The 16565-nt window shown below is 44.7% G+C and overlaps 2 protein-coding genes across 4 annotated transcripts; one reads left to right on the top strand and one right to left on the bottom strand.

The window, feature by feature from the left end:
* The first annotated feature begins 1621 nt into the window (after window positions 1–1621).
* On the top strand, window positions 1622–8050 carry lamp2 (lysosomal-associated membrane protein 2). Of its 3 annotated transcripts, none has more exons than XM_027018549.3 (6): window positions 1622–1775; window positions 3058–3656; window positions 3752–3889; window positions 4104–4158; window positions 4247–4417; window positions 6779–8050. In XM_027018549.3, the coding sequence occupies exons 1-6, from the start codon at window positions 1730–1732 to the stop codon at window positions 6919–6921; spliced, it is 1152 nt and encodes a 383-aa protein (XP_026874350.3). In that variant the 5' UTR covers window positions 1622–1729; the 3' UTR covers window positions 6922–8050. The 3 variants fall into 3 exon arrangements, with proteins under 3 accessions (XP_026874350.3, XP_026874349.3, XP_026874351.3); XM_027018548.3 differs by having other exon boundaries at window positions 6307–6921; XM_027018550.3 differs by lacking the exon at window positions 6779–8050 and adding an exon at window positions 4620–6130.
* Window positions 8051–8221: 171 nt separating this feature from the next.
* atp1b4 (ATPase Na+/K+ transporting subunit beta 4) lies at window positions 8222–15582 on the bottom strand. Its single transcript, XM_081698896.1, has 9 exons — window positions 15383–15582; window positions 14754–14822; window positions 13687–13915; window positions 12023–12151; window positions 10994–11107; window positions 10469–10668; window positions 10218–10274; window positions 9970–10062; window positions 8222–9767 (listed from the first exon to the last, which is right to left on the bottom strand). Exons 2-9 carry the CDS (start codon window positions 14811–14813, stop codon window positions 9606–9608), a joined length of 1044 nt encoding a protein of 347 aa, XP_081555022.1. The 5' UTR covers window positions 14814–14822; window positions 15383–15582; the 3' UTR covers window positions 8222–9605.
* Between the last annotated feature and the right edge of the window lie 983 nt (window positions 15583–16565).

The raw sequence follows: 16565 nt of genomic DNA, 5'->3' as shown, positions 1-16565 counted from the left end.
GTTCTCCCGACAGCACACACTCACACACACGCCCGGTTCTCCCTCTCCGTTCTCCCAGTTCTCCCTCTCCGTTCTCCCGGTTCTCCCTCTCCGTTCTCCCGAGCACACACTCACACACACGCACACTCACACTCACACACACGCACACACTCACACACACGCCCGGTTCTCCTTCTCCGTTCTCCCGACAGCACACACTCACACACACGCCCGGTTCTCCCTCTCCGTTCTCCCGAGCACACACTCACACACACGCTCGGTTCTCCCTCTCCGTTCTCCCGAGCACACATTCACACACACGCCCGGTTCTCCTTCTCCGTTCTCCCGACAGCACACACTCACACACACTCCCGGTTCTCCTTCTCCGTTCTCCCGAGCACACACTCACACACACTCCCAGTTCTCCTTCTCGGTTCTCCCAACAGCACACACTCACACACACTCCCGGTTCTCCTTCTCGGTTCTCCTGACAGCACACACTCACACACATGCCCGGTTCTCCTTCTCGGTTCTCCTGAGCACACACACTCAACTCATTCCCGGGAGCCGAAGGAGTTGAGACGTTAGCAGCGGGTCCTTTGAGTCTAGAGGTGGGGCCTCCGTGGATCAGACATGTTTTTCCCACACATCTCACAGACGCTTGATCGGACTGAGATCTGGGGAATTTGGAGTCAACAATTCAATCTCTTTGTCATTTTCCTCAAACTATTTCTGAACATATTTTGCAGTGCCAGCTTATTTCCGATGTTTGAACCACTTTTTTTTTTTAGTGGGGTAGGGTGCATTATCCTGCTGAAAGAGGCCACTGACATTAGGGAATACTGTAGCCAAGAATAGGTGTATTTGGTCTGCAACAAGCAGGTGGTGTGTGCTCAGAGCTGAAGCATTCATTACTTTCAGCAAACCCCTAGCATACTAACTGCAGTTAACCCCTAGCAGACCTCATGCCACTCTAAACTGGACCTACCAGACCTCCAGTACTGTGGCCCAAGCTGTGGCTATAACGGCTCTGCACAAGAATGCATCTTTGCACATCTGCAATAATTCAGAACATCCTGTGATATAGGAAATAAATCCTTATTTACAGGATATTTTGCTCAAAACAACACAAATGTACACATTCACACACATGTATTTCTCTAACCTTTCTCTTCTTATATCTACTCTGCTATCTTTATTCTACTTGGTTTCATTATAAAAAAAAAAAAAAAAAAAAAAAAAAAAAAAAAAAAAACTTAGCCAAGTGCCATATTTCTATGTGAAATGCATAGAAACTAGTCCTGCCTGTGTACTTGTCTGGTCTTGTTTATATGCTATATGCCATACATGTGTGCAATCACTAAGATACACTCCTTGTATGTGTAACAAACCGAGTGAATTAAAATGTTACTGATTCTGTTTCATCTCCTGTAACTGACCTGGAGAGTCAGAGGGTTGATGAGCTGGTGAATTTGTGACTCCTAAACTTGGCAAACCTACCTACGCAGGAAAATACCTGTACCGTTCATTAAACTGATCAGATAAACACTCGCGAATGCTCACCTTTGTACCTTAATTAGATTCCAATCGAAATGTCCCCGTAGGCCAATCAGGTTCGTAGATTAACATCCAGATGTCATGTGGTTTCCGATCAGCTGGGTGTCAGGTGCTCTTTTATAGCCGGGTCAGGCAGGCTAGCTAAACACCAATCTCGGGCATCCAGGAGCAGGGTGGTAACAGTACCGTCAACATGTTTCGCTGTGTTCATCCGCAGCTGGTTTTTATTCTTTTGAGTGGTGAGTACACTTTCGGTGAACATTCTGCTTGGAAGTTGGATGTTTTAACAACTTTTGTTTGGCTGACATTTAAGGCTCAAGCTAGCGTAGCTGTGTTAGCTCGTCAGTCGCTTAGCGGAACAGATAGCTGCTTAGTTATCTAATATTTTCTCTGGTACGCACTTCTACGCCACAAATATCGCTGAATATCTAAAGTTGATCGGATAAGCTACTTATTTGTCTGCTAATGAGTCCGTTATTCCTGCCTCTGCTCTCGAGCGAGCTCTGACCTCGTTTTGTTTGGCTAATGCTAGCGCGCTACCTGCGCGTGCACCTGGCTATCTTGCGCACGAGCATTGTATACCTGGGCATCCACCTGCCGGCTCGGCTAACGGAGCTGGCTAGCTGCTCTAAGCAGTGCTTGTGGGATCGTCTCTGACTTTCAAACCGGCTGGAGCTACATGCCGTTTTTGGTAAACTACGCAGTTTCAACGAGTGAGGTGTGAAGACTGGCTCGCACGAACCATCAGGGTCGTGTGGTAGAAACGGCACGACGTGACTCGCATAAATGTGATTAAAGCTTTAACAGTGTACTGGCGAGTTCTTATCTCCAGGTGAGCATGTGATCTGTCCTGTAATCTTATCTATCACGGTGTGACTAGGTGATTGTGAAAGACACTTCAGTAAAATTTCAGGCTGATCGTTATATTGTAGGTGTTGCACTGCCTGTAACCGGAGTGCGTAAGCATTTTAAATGAAGGGCATCGTCATTAGAGAACGGGTTGTAAGTTATGGCAGTGGCGTACATGACGCCAGGAAAAGTTGATTTAGTGACTTGGCTGTTCAACGATTGTCCCATAGTGGCCAAAAACAAGGATTAACAGTATGCATTTGGATCGTGTCACGAACAGGTTGCAATTTCAGGTTTCACTCTGCTTGATTCCTGTTTCTAAATGTGGTAACATGGCATAATTTCACATACCTTTGGCTGATGGCAAATCTTTCTTGTGAAGTGGATCGCTCCAAATTAACAGGCAGGAAATAATTTGGAACTGAAACCTGGTGGTCTAGGTTAGATGTGCCAGATCATGCAGTTGGGGTCCCTGTGAGCTGAACTTTTCTTCCCTTCAATACTAACCTAACTAAACAAATCTGAGTAGAGCCTGATGTTGGGTTAGGATCATGCTCTGCAGGAGGTTAATTGGAAATCTATATGCTGGCTTCTACCAACAAGCTAGTTAAGGCAAATTGAACCTTGCAAATTGAAATTGCTCTGTGCACACAACTGCATCTCCTTTTGCAGGTGTTGTGTGTGCTGATGTGCTTTTGTCAGAAACTCCAGAGGTTTTTCCCACTTCAACTACAGAAGAAACCAATACCCCAACACTTCCTGTAGCACAAAGCTCTACTGATGGCATAACGGACACCGCAACCACCAATGAACCAGCTACGCTCTCCAGTACCAAAGTGACTTCCAAGCCTGCTCCATACACCAACCATGCAACTGCTGAGGTGATTCTTACAACAGGACCTGCAGCTCCCAGCACTGCTACAAGTGTGGCTCCTACCACGAGTCCCAGCACTGCTACAAGTGTGGCTCCTACCACGAGTCCCAGCACTGCTACAAGTGTGGCTCCTACCACGAGTCCCAGCACTGCTACAAGTGTGGCTCCTACCACGAGTCCCAGCACTGCTACAAGTGTGGCTCCTACCACGAGTCCCAGCACTGCTACAAGTGTGGCTCCTACCACGAGTCCCAGCACTGCTACAAGTGTGGCTCCTACCACTGCATCTCCACTACCCAACCCCACTGTTGGCAATTACTTTGTCAGACCGGACCCTAACTCCTCTGTCTGCCTTATGGCGAAGATGGGCCTACAGTTCAGTTTTGTGCCGAGTGTGGTATGTATAGATGGGGTCTAAATGTTTTGTGGACACCTGAATTTCCTAATGAACTAGTGTAAAATGTAACTTAAGTCCGTCTCCTCTCCACTCAGGGAGCAAGCGTACAGACTGTTAATCTTGACCCAAGTCCCAATGTTACGACTTTCAGTGGAATGTGTGGAAGCTATGGCAGTGATGCTGTGCTCACACTGGCATCAGGCACAATTACAGTCCAGTTCAAGTTTACCAATGTAAGTATTTAAGTGCAACATAATGCAAGATTAAGTTAATGTAACTTCAACTTCATCTTTTTACATGGTGGGTAGGCTTTTAACTTGCACAAACATGTACACTGTTTTTATTCAGTGGTTTTAGCTGTTGTATAAAGTGTTCCAGCTTCTGGCTTCATTCTAGCCTGACTAGGTGTTCATAAGTCTCACTTGATTTCATTGTTGCCTCTTGTAGCAGACAAATAGGTTCCACTTGAGGGCTCTGAGTTTCACTGTGGCCACTGGAAATGGTAAGTTCTTCTGATGGGTTGGAAGAAAATGAGCAGCGTCATTAAAAGTGCCCTTAATGAATTTCTTGCTGCTGCTTTGGTCTTGCAGGAAGCATGTTTGTGGCAGGTAACAATAACCTCTCTCTGTGGGAGGCATCGCTGGGTAGCTCTTACATGTGCCGGAAGGAGCAGAGCTACAACATCACGGACAGCCTCACCCTGAATACATTTGAGCTTCAGGTCCAGCCCTTTGATGTAACCAATGATGAGTTCAGCACAGGTATGTTCTCACTGTTTATAAAGCCCCTGATCTTTCACATTTCTCTAAATGGATCTCTAATACAGCATGTTCTTGTGTTGGGTTTTAGCCTTTGCTTGTTTCATGCTCATCTAACTTCTGAACTTGGTTGTGAAATGTCTCCTGCTATATGAATGCAAGATGGCTGTCTCACTCTGTTCATTCGTGTTCTCTTTGCCTGCAGCCCTTGAATGTTCAGTGGATGATGCCAGCCTCTTAATCCCAATCATTGTTGGTGCAGCTCTGGCTGGCTTGATTCTCATTGTAGTGATTGCTTACGTGATTGGTCGGCGAAAGACCTATGTTGGATATCAGACCCTGTAATGAGAGCCCTGCAAATCCACGAATTATCTACAAGTCATCTTTACCTGATCCTGGGCCAGTGCAACCTTTTTGATTCCAATTGGCAAGTGACTCAGAGTTCAGGTGTCTTATATGGTGGTGACAATCTCTCAGCACATCACACAGTAAATGTCCTGGAACAGATTCTAGACAGTTTGTTCATGAACCCCCCCCCCCCCCACACACCAAGTTCTGTCTGGAGGCAAGTGAAGGGTCCACAATTTGGTTTAATAGGTCTTAGTGCTGTGCCTCTGATGGCTTGTTTGTTGTTGGGCATGGACACTTCCATGGTGGAGACCTTGCACTTGCTTCCACTGGTCACCCAGTTAGTCTTTTGTAGCTTAATCTGTTTCTTTCTGAACAGGGAAAGGTCTAAAGCCACATTTCAGGTCTTGATGTTTGCATATTTATTGTTGTGGATCATGTCCTCAGTTCTGTTCCTTCATTGGCAATTGCAATTTCATAGGTTCTTTAGTTTTGATAAGGGATTATACCCAACAGATTACTTGGCATTCATATTGACCTCTGTAACTTTGTGCTTCAATTGTTTCAAGAAGCTATGACTTTACATTTTAAAGCTCCACCACTCTAACCCCAGATGACCTTGTCCCAGACCTTGTTGCCATGCAGTTTGTCTGGTTTGTGAAGTTACCATTGTATTTGCTTTATTGTGAATACTAATTTATTTTGGCTTTGGTAAGACCAGTTCTGCATTACTTGGTGATGCTTGACTCAATGCTCTCATCTCCACCAGCATGTTGGTCTGGCTAATGGCACCAGTGACTTGAACTGGAAGTGGTTGTTGAGAAGCACTCAACCTGTCTCTTAGATCTTGCCAGGCTGTTGGTCTGCTTGATCTACAGCCAAGAGCTTCCCACTAACATGGAGATGTTTGTTTATCCAGTCATTTTTACAACCTAACTCCTTCAGCTTCCAAGCTGCTGTCACAAGGCAGAGGGTCATCAGTAGGTAGGCTGGAGCTTTGAACTTGCTAAAGCATTGCATCTTTTTGAACCTCTAGTGTATGGCTAGCAAGCAAATTCTTGTATTCTGTTAAGTGATTCATTGTTTGCTTTCCCCACTCCTGATCACCCTCCTAACCTTCAAGTTGTCTGCACTAAATTTGGCTTTGCAGCACTACTTTTTAAAGATGTGTTTGGTTTTTCCTTTCTAATCAGTTGAGGAGGCTGTCCGAGATTCAGTGAATGTGCCTGTTGCTTAAAGGTGCATCTGAAGTCTAGCTTAATAAAGATGGATGGAAATGAATGTTGTCTAATTTCCTGCTTGCAGCTTTTTAGAAGTGATCAATAAAAGAATTGCTGAAAGCTTGCTTAATAAATTCTCTTGAAAAGGTCTGGGTGTTTGCTTTTTGTAGGACTATAGAATAATGCAGCCTTCTCTGTTAAATGCACCATGATTTCAGACATGAGCCAGTATAATAGGATGTGCTTTAACCCAAGCTTGTCTCCTGTGCCACTGTCATTCCTCCCCCTCCCCCCCCCCCCTTGTCACATGCATGTTCTCCTCAGCTGAAGACTGCCAGGCTGATCACTCTGACAACTTCATCATCCCCATAGCAGTTGGAGTTGCCCTTATTGGTCTCATTCTTATCGTCATGCTGGTCTATCTTATCGGGAGAAAGAGAAGCCAGTCTTCTGGCTATGAGCAGTTCAATTAACACTGATTTAAATACAGCCACACTACCAATTACTGGAGGTAATTGCTCACCCTACAACCCACCAAGTCTGGTTTGGTACTCCCCTCTAGGCCCCCACCCTGGCTGTCTGTTCAATTTGTGTGAAATTTGTAATGTATTAATGTGGGCTATGCAAATGCAGACAGGTGAGATTCTACTCTTATTAACTCGCTTCCTTTTCCTCTAACAGTCTTTGCTATTCCTCTCAGGCTCTAGTGGCTCTCCTCTGGTCTTTCCTGCTGATTCAGCTGTAATTCCTGTTCATGTCTTGTTTCTCAACACTTCTTCTCTTCTTCCCTCAACAGCTGAGGAGTGCTTTCTGGATGCTGACTTGAGCTTTCTCGTGCCAATTGCTGTGGGCGTGGCTCTTGGCTTCCTAATCATCCTTGTGCTTATCTCTTACCTGATTGGTCGGCGGAAGAGCCGTACTGGTTACCAGTCTGTATAACTTGCGAAGGTGTCATCGGTGCTTGCTTGAGCTTGTCCCATCTCTTCCACCCTTCTGTTCTGCCTGCCCAGTCACCCTTTTACCCACTTTTTCAGCCTGTCATGCAAGTAAGCTGCTTTTGTGAAATCCAAGCTTCTCGTTAATTTAGTCTGTAAATGAGCCTCAGCACTGGTAGCTCCCCTGTCTTGGCAGGCCACTGCAGCAGTGCTGACTCAGTCATTTAGAGTACACGCAGATTGTCCAAATAACTGCCAACATTGCACTAACATTAAAATGCATGAAGTTGCTCTTTTTAAAGTTATCTATTTTCTCACTGAATGAGGCTGTGCAGATTGTGATGAATGGGTAACTTTTTTAGGGTTAGATTCCTAACTTTATTAATCCTTTGCATAAAGGGGTGAGCTAGGGCAGGGTGATTTCAGGCGATGTATGAAGTTGGCAAGGAACAAGTTTCTCAGTGCTGGTCACACTAACACACTTGCCTTGTAGCACCTTGACTAAGGAAGGTACACTAATATTGACTGACTGTGATGCATCTCTGGAATTTTGGATGCTAGACAACTTCCTCTGCTTTGGGTGCTGGGTCCCCTGTGAGGGACAGGTAATGTAGGTCAGGGTTATATAATTCCAACCAACCTGTTGGCTACACCTGTTAATTTAGTACACTAAAGGATTAGTCAAATTACAGGTATTAATGCTGTGGATGCCTTTTGGTTTGACTTGGTCTGATGCATAAACACAAGGTTAAGGTTTTTTTTTTTTTTTCTTTTTTCTTCCTTCTAATTACTATAGACGTTAGCTAGGTGCATTAAACCATGGAGCCCAGACTACTTTCAGTCTCTCTACACTGTGCCTTGTGCTAGCCCAACCTTCTCCGTTCACTATAGGACCTGTTTTCAGTGGAAGAGTGCCTGTTTTTGGTTGTTTCTCCCCCCATGAGTAAAATGTTTTTGGTATTATTTGGTAGTCTGTATGAGTTCTAAGCACATGACCCTGAATAATGTTGCTCCAACAGCAGCAGTGAAGTGTTTGTCATGGCTATAAAGCATGTGTTAACATCTTGAAGGTAAATGGACTTGATTACAAACATGAAGTGTGGTTTAACAATAAAATTCTCTAACAACTGTCATTTGAATTCTGGTCCATACTTATGAGCTGCTGACGCATGAGTAAATGTGTAACTTTGCTGGGGCGAGAAGGCAAAAAGGTTGACCCCAGCCTGGGCTGCTGCCACATGTATCATAGAGGTGAGGGTTGGGTTTGTACAGTAAACCCTCTAGAAAGTCAAACAAACACTTAATGAAGTTAATTCATTCCACCTTTTTTATTGTTTTGACTAGACCATTAGGAGTGTGTTTAAAACAGGAGCTGGTACATATCTATTTAAGCTCTGACTGCATACAACTGAATTGCCAACCTGCAGTTTCCAATGTCCATATAGCTGTCATGGTTGATAACTGATTGTACCACATCAGGCAAATACAATTAATAAATAACTGTTGAAATCCTTCAGAGAACCAAGCAGGTACCGTGTTTGCTTCCCCCACCATATAAAGAATATGAAAACAGATCTGGATGTGGGATCATGGGTGAATGTTGACTGTGGGCTGAGAGGTCAGATTATGGATAATTGTGAACCAAGAAAATAATTTTATATTTCTGATAAGATAATGAAACATCAGTTCCATGACTCAGTAAAATATAATTGTCTTGGAAAAAAACAATTTAGTTGCACTAAAACAAATCAATTTAGTTCTTGATTTAGTATAGACATCATTAATTCTAAAGCACAATGATTGTTTTAAAATGAACAAGCAAAGTGATTGTGTTAAACATGATGGTTGGCTTTTAAAGGTTTTTTTTTTTTTTGCAAAATAAGGCCATTCAAATCTGTAGGATTATTTAACAGATTGTACTTTCATATAACTAAGGATAGAAGTTTTTGCAGAAATCCTGCTAAGTTGAAGTAGTTGCCACTTGGTCGCTAAGGACTGGCACAGGCCCAATACTTCTACTTGTCCTTAAACCACAATGTATATTTGGCAGGTTATAATATTCCTTCTGGGGAGTTAAACTAGTTGTTATAGAAATATTAGTTATTTGCATCAATCTCTTTGAAAAGTAATGTTTTTTTCTCCTTTGTTTTATTTAGAAAAAGTCAGTGAATCTGTTAAATAATCACTTTTATGGCCTAACAGACAAAACTCTTGATTTGTACAAAAGAAACAAAGTCTCACTGTGACACAAAACCCACATTTTTTTTTTTGTCATTTATATTTCTATACCATTCAACTACCCATACACATATCTTCTGCCTTAAGGTAGAGGCCTTACAGTTAATCCCCTACAGTAAAGCAACTCAAGACCATTTTACCTTCCATACTGTATACTGTCTACAGTATGTCTATGTTTGAATGAGTTTGTCTAAAAGTCTAGCAAATATCAATGGATGATGAAGCACAATCTTACTTCTTTAGTTATATTCTGGAAATGTCTGCACCTTTTAAAATTAATGTCTACGAGACTACTGGGGTATTTTGTTTGTAGACAAACATGCACTGTGATAACACTGCACTAAATTCAAGAGGAAGGCCCAGTGGCAGGAGAGATGGGTAAAGAAACCTACTGGAGTACTTAACTGTAATTTACACTGAGTAGAGTTCCCTTGTAGACGTTCTCCAGCTCTATGCGCCGACCTCTAGAGAGAAAGACACGCTACCGAGGTGGCGGTCAGTGGGAGAATCATTGATGATACCTTTACCGTGTAGTTTACACTGCACATGTAGATAGGTGTCGTACTGGACCCTAGAGAAGTGAACGGCAACCAGCGGGGAGCTGTAGTTTACCTAGATGCAGCAGTAAACAAAAACTATTAATCAAATAAACATTGCTAAGTTTTCAGATCTTTATCTTCAAATCATTGCTTCTGGAAGCTGACTGTGCAAATATCATTGCTGTAATAAGGTAGTGTGAATTCAACATCTGAAAATATGTTGTATATAAGATACAGTTTGTAACCTGAGTAAGGAAATTCAAATGTACACTTACGTGTCTGAGCTTCCCGTAGTAAGGATAGTACATCAGGTTGAAAATATTTTTTGGATAGAAATCAACTTCTCCAAGGCTCTCAGATGTCCCTTTCTAACAAGACAACAGGAAATGAGTCAGTCGCTTTGCACTTTAAGGAGATTGTACGCATGGAGAAATGTGTGCTCTCAACATCTCATATTATCAGACAAAAGATCTGTAGTATGACAGATGTAGGAAGAGAACATCATATTCAGGCTTGTACTAACTTTAACACCACATGCCACGTTTACTGGAGTGCCTTGACCAGGTAAGTAGCCCAGAATCTGTAGCAGTGACAGTAGAAAGGAAGCAAAACATTTAACAGAAGTTAGAATCACTTTCTCAATCTGGCAGACTAATCAGAGTGCAAACACATCGCGTTTCATTTTTTTGTACATGCTGATTTTGTCCACTAGATGTCACTCTTGCTACATGTCACTACTACACCACAACCTTTCGTGCTGGATGATCAACTCACCCGGTTCATTCTGAGGAGGATGCAAGGTTTACCCTTGGAGTAGCCAAAGTCCTTATCCTGGCTGCCGGAGCATGGCCCTAGCCACGACCTCTTGAACTGGCACGCTTTGCGTTCAGCACTCTCTTCCAGGTCGTCCTGCATGAAATAGCCATCCTGCGTGCATGCCATGTTCCGCCTTTCTTGAACCACATCGTCGTAGGCTAAAGGAGCACAGCAAGGGATTCGGAAAATCACAAGAGAGAGCGAAACCATAAATAAGTTAGACGAGGAATACTCCACCTGACCTCTCAGTCTAACAGTGGAGCTGCTATGTCTCCCAGTGTGGGTGTGTTCAGACTACAAAAGAGTTTCCCTTCCTGCCCGTTTCTCTGTGTCGCACTGATAAAGGGAGACAGGCAGTGTGAAGCTAATTTCAACGTGTTCACAGCAAACATACAGACTTCAGCTTGTGTGTGGCACCACACAGACCTCACTCACGTTTGACCTCACTCACGTTTGACCTCACTCACGTTTGACCTCACTCACGTTTGAGCTGAGCTTCCAGCACCCTGGCGTACTTCTTCCATGAGCTGCGGTCTGAGGCGTTGAAGAGAACTACTAACCCATGAACATCATGAAAATGTGGTGTCATCGTCATACCTTTGGGCAACACAAGAAACATAATAATAATTGTTATAATAATAACAACCTAATAATCCAGAATCCAGAATGAAAATTGAGACATCAGACAAGAAGCTGTCTTTTAATCTTTTTTTCCTAACTCACAAATAGAGACTAAAGTGTTTATTCACCATAAGACCATAAGATCTCCTCATCATTGTGGCACCATGCCAAAATGATGTCCTTATGTTAAGATACATCCTTGCGTAAAAATAGGTGCTCGTATAACTATGCATGTGTTTAAAAAAATGGTCTACGGTGTTTTGCTCATCTTTGATTTATTATTCTGAATAATGAAGTGAAGTTAAATACAGTGAAGTTCTACAATACAGCACATGGTCCTACAAACTCTGAGGTGTGAGAGGTATGAACACATGAATGATAAACAGGGAGTAGGGATAATGTAATAAAGGAATGATGCATGTAGTACGCAAATACAACAAAGAGTGATGGTAGGCTTAGCTAAGGTATGCCTCATCCACACGAGGACGACCCCACCTGGTGGCACGACCCTGTCGTGAGGACGACCCCCACCTGGAGGCACGACCCTGTCGTGAGGACGACCCCCACCTGGAGGCACGACCATGTCGTGAGGACGAGCCCCACCTGGAGGCACGACCCTGTCGTGAGGACGACCCCCACCTGGAGGCACGACCATGTCGTGAGGACGACCCCCACCTGGAGGCACGACCCTGTCGTGAGGACGACCCCCACCTGGAGGCACGACCCTGTCGTGAGGACGACCCCCACCTGGAGGCACGACCCTGTCGTGAGGACGACCCCCATCTGGAGGTACGACCCTGTCGTGAGGACGACCCCCACCTGGAGGCACGACCCTGTCGTGAGGACGACCCCCACCTGGAGGCACGACCCCGTCGTGAGGACGACCCCTACCTGGAGGCATGACCCTGTCGTTGTAGGTCGGGCTGTAGGGACTGATGGACCACATCAGGCAGCACATGCAGCCGGCGAACATGGCTGCCAGGAAAACGTAGAGTGCTGCATAGAAGAGAAGAATGAGGCCTGCGGACAAACCGAGAAGAACAGCGTAAATCCTCACGTCCCCGAAACTCGCAAGACACTCCAGAGCATCGTGTGTTTTTCCAGATGTTATGAAGGTGAAACTTGGAGGAAAACAATTACACAATTACATACAAACTCTTTGCATTCCATGAAATGAGACCCCAAGCACACAAAGTCTCAATGAAATGAGACAACTATGTGACTGTTCAAGTCATGCATTACATTTTGAATTGTGCAGCTGTATCTCTGAGAAAAATAATTACAAGCTTTGTGTCAGGCACACAGAGTGCACCTAGTGCTGCGTTTAGACCAGTCTGCACACCAGTCTTGGTGGAAATTAACTGCAGGTATTGTTTTTTATTTGCAATTAAGTGTCCATTATACACTGATCAAACAGGACATGTCACAAAATAAAATGGCTTTTGCTTTGTAGTCAGTTTCACTGTGTCTAGTTTGCAGCCAGTCTGGTGTCTCTGAGTCACAAAGACCTTTCTGTTTCCGACCACTGAGAACTCTCCCAGCTGTCCTTCAACACAGGAACACAGCGAACCTCCGGTGGCCATCGGAGTGACAGGATTTTGGAGCGACCCAGAGCCACGGCCGGGCTCCAAGGATCCCCATCAGACCGCTGTGGCACTCTGAGGCCAGCACGCTCTCCTTTCACAAGATACGCATGACGGACCCCGGAGAGCTTGCCCCCTCTCGCCAATACAGGGGTCCCATCTCGCTCACTTTCATTTGAACCTTCTGAAACACTTCTAATTAAATCCCAGCATCCTCTATGTCCTCTCTGCCATTGTCAGAGTCGACCGCCTTGCGCCTCTACTACAGAACGAGTTCAAGCGGGTTTGACAAAGACAACTCCTATATCTGCTGTGAGGAACTACAGTATGACAGAGATATCACATCATCACTGGCTTCCTCTGGGAGAATTTCATATCACTGGGAGTGCTTGCCCATTGGGAATCAGATATCAGGCATCTGGTGCCAGAAACATTGGATTTAAACTCTCTCTCTCTGGCCTGTTCAGAATTTCTTGGGGTTACACAGCTAGCCTATGTGACGCTGTATGTCAGCGTGGACTGGGGATGTGAGTGTGTTTGAGCTGGTCTGGAGGTCGAGGGAGGTTTTGGGAAAGAGGCAGGCCAGAGCTTTCTAGGGGCAATAGTCATGTGATTGCTGGCCAGCAGACGGACTGGGACAGTTGCTCTCCCACTGAGAAACATTCCCCAGGCAGTCTGTTTTTGTCAAGATTTCTCCAAGCTATCTGTGCACCTATGTAAACATATAATTCGTACACACACACACACACACACACACACACACACACTCGCTTTCTTGTCTCATCCTGGCCTCTGAAAAGCCAGCGCAGAAACCAAAACTGAGCAAAAACAATAGATTGTGCAGCCATCGGCCTCTCAGAGACCGCAACCCACAGCACTCCACTAACCGAAGCCACAACGCGCGCCTAATCAGGCCGCGCTATCCCGAGTCTTCCCTGAGAAACGGGAGCCGTGTTCCCGGGTGCTACTCACTCCAGCTCTTCCCCGAGCGGCCCATGAACTCCTTGGTCTCTGGGTTCCACAGGTATGTTTTCAGGTCGCCGATCTTCTCGTGCAGCGTCCTCTTGGGCTTGGGCTTTGGTTTCCATCTCTCAAAGTTGAGATCGTCTTGCTCCAGCGGCTGGTGCTCCACCAGACCCTCCTGCTCCACCTCCAGAGCTTCTGCTAGCTCGTGGCTGTGCTTGTGCAGGGAACCAGCACGCTTACAGGGGAACAAACACAACAGATTCCTTACACATCAGTCTGGCTAGCGGAATTTTTATTTTTTTTATTTTTTGCCAAACTGCAGTACCAACCGCCCCAAGAGAAGTTAAATGTGACAAAACATTCCATTCTAAAACATGTGGTGATTACGTAACGAACCCTTAGAGAAGGACTGAAGAGAGTGAATAGGGTGTTCCAGTAATGAGCTAAAGTGAGTGGGGTGGGGTCATTCACTGAATGGTGTGAAGACAGAAAAAAAAATAATAAAAAATTTCATTCACGATCCACACGCACCAGTCGGGTGAGAGCAACTGAGCCCGGATGGCAGAGGACTGCCTGCCCCTGCTGACCTTCACTGTGGGAGCTAAACTCCAACAGCTGCAGAGGACTCCAAGGTCACTCTACAGCCAGATGTTAGACACTAATTCTCACAGCACATACTGAACTCTCCATCTGACCTCTACAGTGGAGCCTCAACCCCCCACAAAGGGACTTTGTACTTAGGGATTGGTTGTTTTTTGTTTTGTTTTGTTTTGTTTCCCCCAATACTGATTAACATTGTCTTCGACATCAATATCATTGACTGTGATGACCGTGGCTTGACAGGTAAAGCATTAAAAGCAATGAAATGAAACAACCAAATGTTCAATAGCTACTCTACCAAGAAGCTTCCAAATCACATTTCGCCTGCTCGCGTGCTTCTGTCATTGCTTTGCCAGCATTGCTCACGTTGCAAAATGGCAGATGCTCCGTTATTCGTTGGATCGGAGACCAAGCAGCGGCACAGATGCTCCGTTATTCGGCGGAGCGCAGAGTAAACAGCGGCACGGGCTTACCGCTTTTGGTGCGGAGGTCTGTAGGTCTTCGTCCCCGCCCGCGCTGGGTTCGGGTTCCATTATTCCTCGCTGAAGAATAAAAGTACTTGTTAAACCACTCACATGTACGACTGGCCAAAACCACTTCAAGCGAGGTCGAAGTCCAGCAAAATGAAAGTTTGGGGTAATCCAAAAAAAAAAAAAAAAGGCAAAAAAACTTTTACAGCGGAAAAGAAACAGAGAAAAGATGGGGTATTACAAACTAATCTTCTTGGATTAAAAAAGTTGGATTTTTAAAAAGTTAATATTATTACTATTACTATACCCAAAAGTAGCTCTTGCACGCAGTAAACTGATCTGTTAACTTTAAGTTAAAAATAACGGCGCTATGGCGAACGGTGGTTTGGTGAAGAAATGCTCTTTGCATTCATGCGTTTTTGCCCTCACGGCGGACGGGGTGCGGAGAAGCTCCCTGCTACACGGCGAGCATCCTAGTGAATGGATGTGTGCTGAGGGGAGAGTGGGGGAGAGAGAGGGCGCGGAGGGGCTTTTTAAGCCCTCAACAAGTCTTGGCAGCGGCTGAACGGGTGTTTCTGCCGTATTCCGCACACGCACCGCGCTGGCTCACTGGCTGCTAACATGAGACCTACCCAAAGCCCCGCTGCATTAATGTACGTTTCTTTCCTGATCCTAACGTGCCGTTGTCAGTCAAAGCAAGTCCCAGCGGAATTCCCGGAGCAGTCTTCGCTTCTTTCCCTAACGCAGCTTTGGGCTGCTGGGGCACATCTGATGGGGAGACTCGAAGCTTTGTCCTTCTTTCTAAGTCATGCACGGCGCACACGGGAAGCCCAGTCCCAGTCCGGGGTGAATAGCTCTGCCCTTGCTGTTGCCAAGAGTTGGGATATAATAAATTCCAATACTTGTCATCAACTTAAATATTTGCACCCCAGTCACGTTGTGCTCGGCTAGCTTGTGAAACGGCTGTTTTTTTCAAGTCTGAATAGAAATGTCGTCATGGAAAATTGCTTCTTCTTTTCTCCCCCCGCGTTCTTATTTCTGAAAAGCATGCAGCACCGACACTCAGACACACTGAAGAGATGCTTTCTGACATTTCACAAGAGTCTACATTTAGCACATTTATATATGCGAAACCTTTAGCCCGCTGGGAACCCTGCTTTACTTTAACCGTTATGGGCAGTCGATGCGTTTTCAGTCTTGTAATTAATTTAAGATGTATTCCTCAGATTTTGCCAAAATGTTAAAAGGTACTGAAACAATGCACACTTTTGTGACAATTGTTTTGTCTCACAAACGTATAGTCTGATAATCAAGAAAAGAGAAGCGCTTAATAAAATTGGTTATTCATTTGGAAGCACGGAGCCTAGCCCATGTAAGTGTGTTAAGTTGAATATGAAAGGCCAATGCTAATTTAGGTTCTTATTTCCCTACAAGGAACTTTCTTGAAGCAGTCCCGAGTTTTGTCCCGTACAGCTGTGTGCTATGCTCCACTCAGCCACGGTGTGGCACGCTAGATTCACTTTTACTGACTGGCCAAATTTCTCATTCCAGCTTCATCTACATATTGCCCGAGACTTGCAATAATAAGCGAAAACACTTTAATCTTATAGTACCAGCTCTGAGTGTAAACAATGACAATTTATAAAAATCTCAGTTATGGAATAAATTTAGCATAGCATTCTGAAAGGGTACGCTAAGATACATTTACTGAGTGATTTACTGAACAGGTCATGCTTCTTATACATTTTACTGCTATTTTCCAGCTATAACCACCAACACAGAAACTTATGTTCGTGCTGGAAACAAAGATTTGTA

This window comes from Electrophorus electricus, chromosome 16 (genome assembly GCF_041902795.1).
Source record: "Electrophorus electricus isolate QZ-2024a chromosome 16, ASM4190279v1, whole genome shotgun sequence".
Lineage (NCBI taxonomy): Eukaryota > Metazoa > Chordata > Actinopteri > Gymnotiformes > Gymnotidae > Electrophorus > Electrophorus electricus.
The sequence above is the reverse complement of the archived record's forward strand: the minus strand, read 5'-3'. Positions and strand labels throughout refer to the sequence as shown.

Bases quoted from the DNA above. Each gene is read 5' to 3' on its own strand.
- lamp2 (XM_027018548.3), top strand. From the start codon at position 1,730: ATGTTTCGCTGTGTTCATCCGCAGCTGGTTTTTATTCTTTTGAGTG. The intron at 1,776-3,057 runs GTGAGTACACTT...CTCCTTTTGCAG, and splicing joins GGTTTTTATTCTTTTGAGTG to GTGTTGTGTGTGCTGATGTG. The intron at 4,418-6,306 runs GTATGTTCTCAC...TGTTCTCCTCAG, and splicing joins CAATGATGAGTTCAGCACAG to CTGAAGACTGCCAGGCTGAT.
- atp1b4 (XM_081698896.1), bottom strand. From the start codon at position 14,813: ATGGAACCCGAACCCAGCGCGGGCGGGGACGAAGACCTACAGACCTCC. The intron at 13,916-14,753 runs GTAAGCCCGTGC...TTCCCCTGTAAG, and splicing joins AGACCTCCGCACCAAAAGCG to CGTGCTGGTTCCCTGCACAA. The intron at 11,108-12,022 runs GTAGGGGTCGTC...TGTTGCCCAAAG, and splicing joins CGACAGGGTCATGCCTCCAG to GTATGACGATGACACCACAT.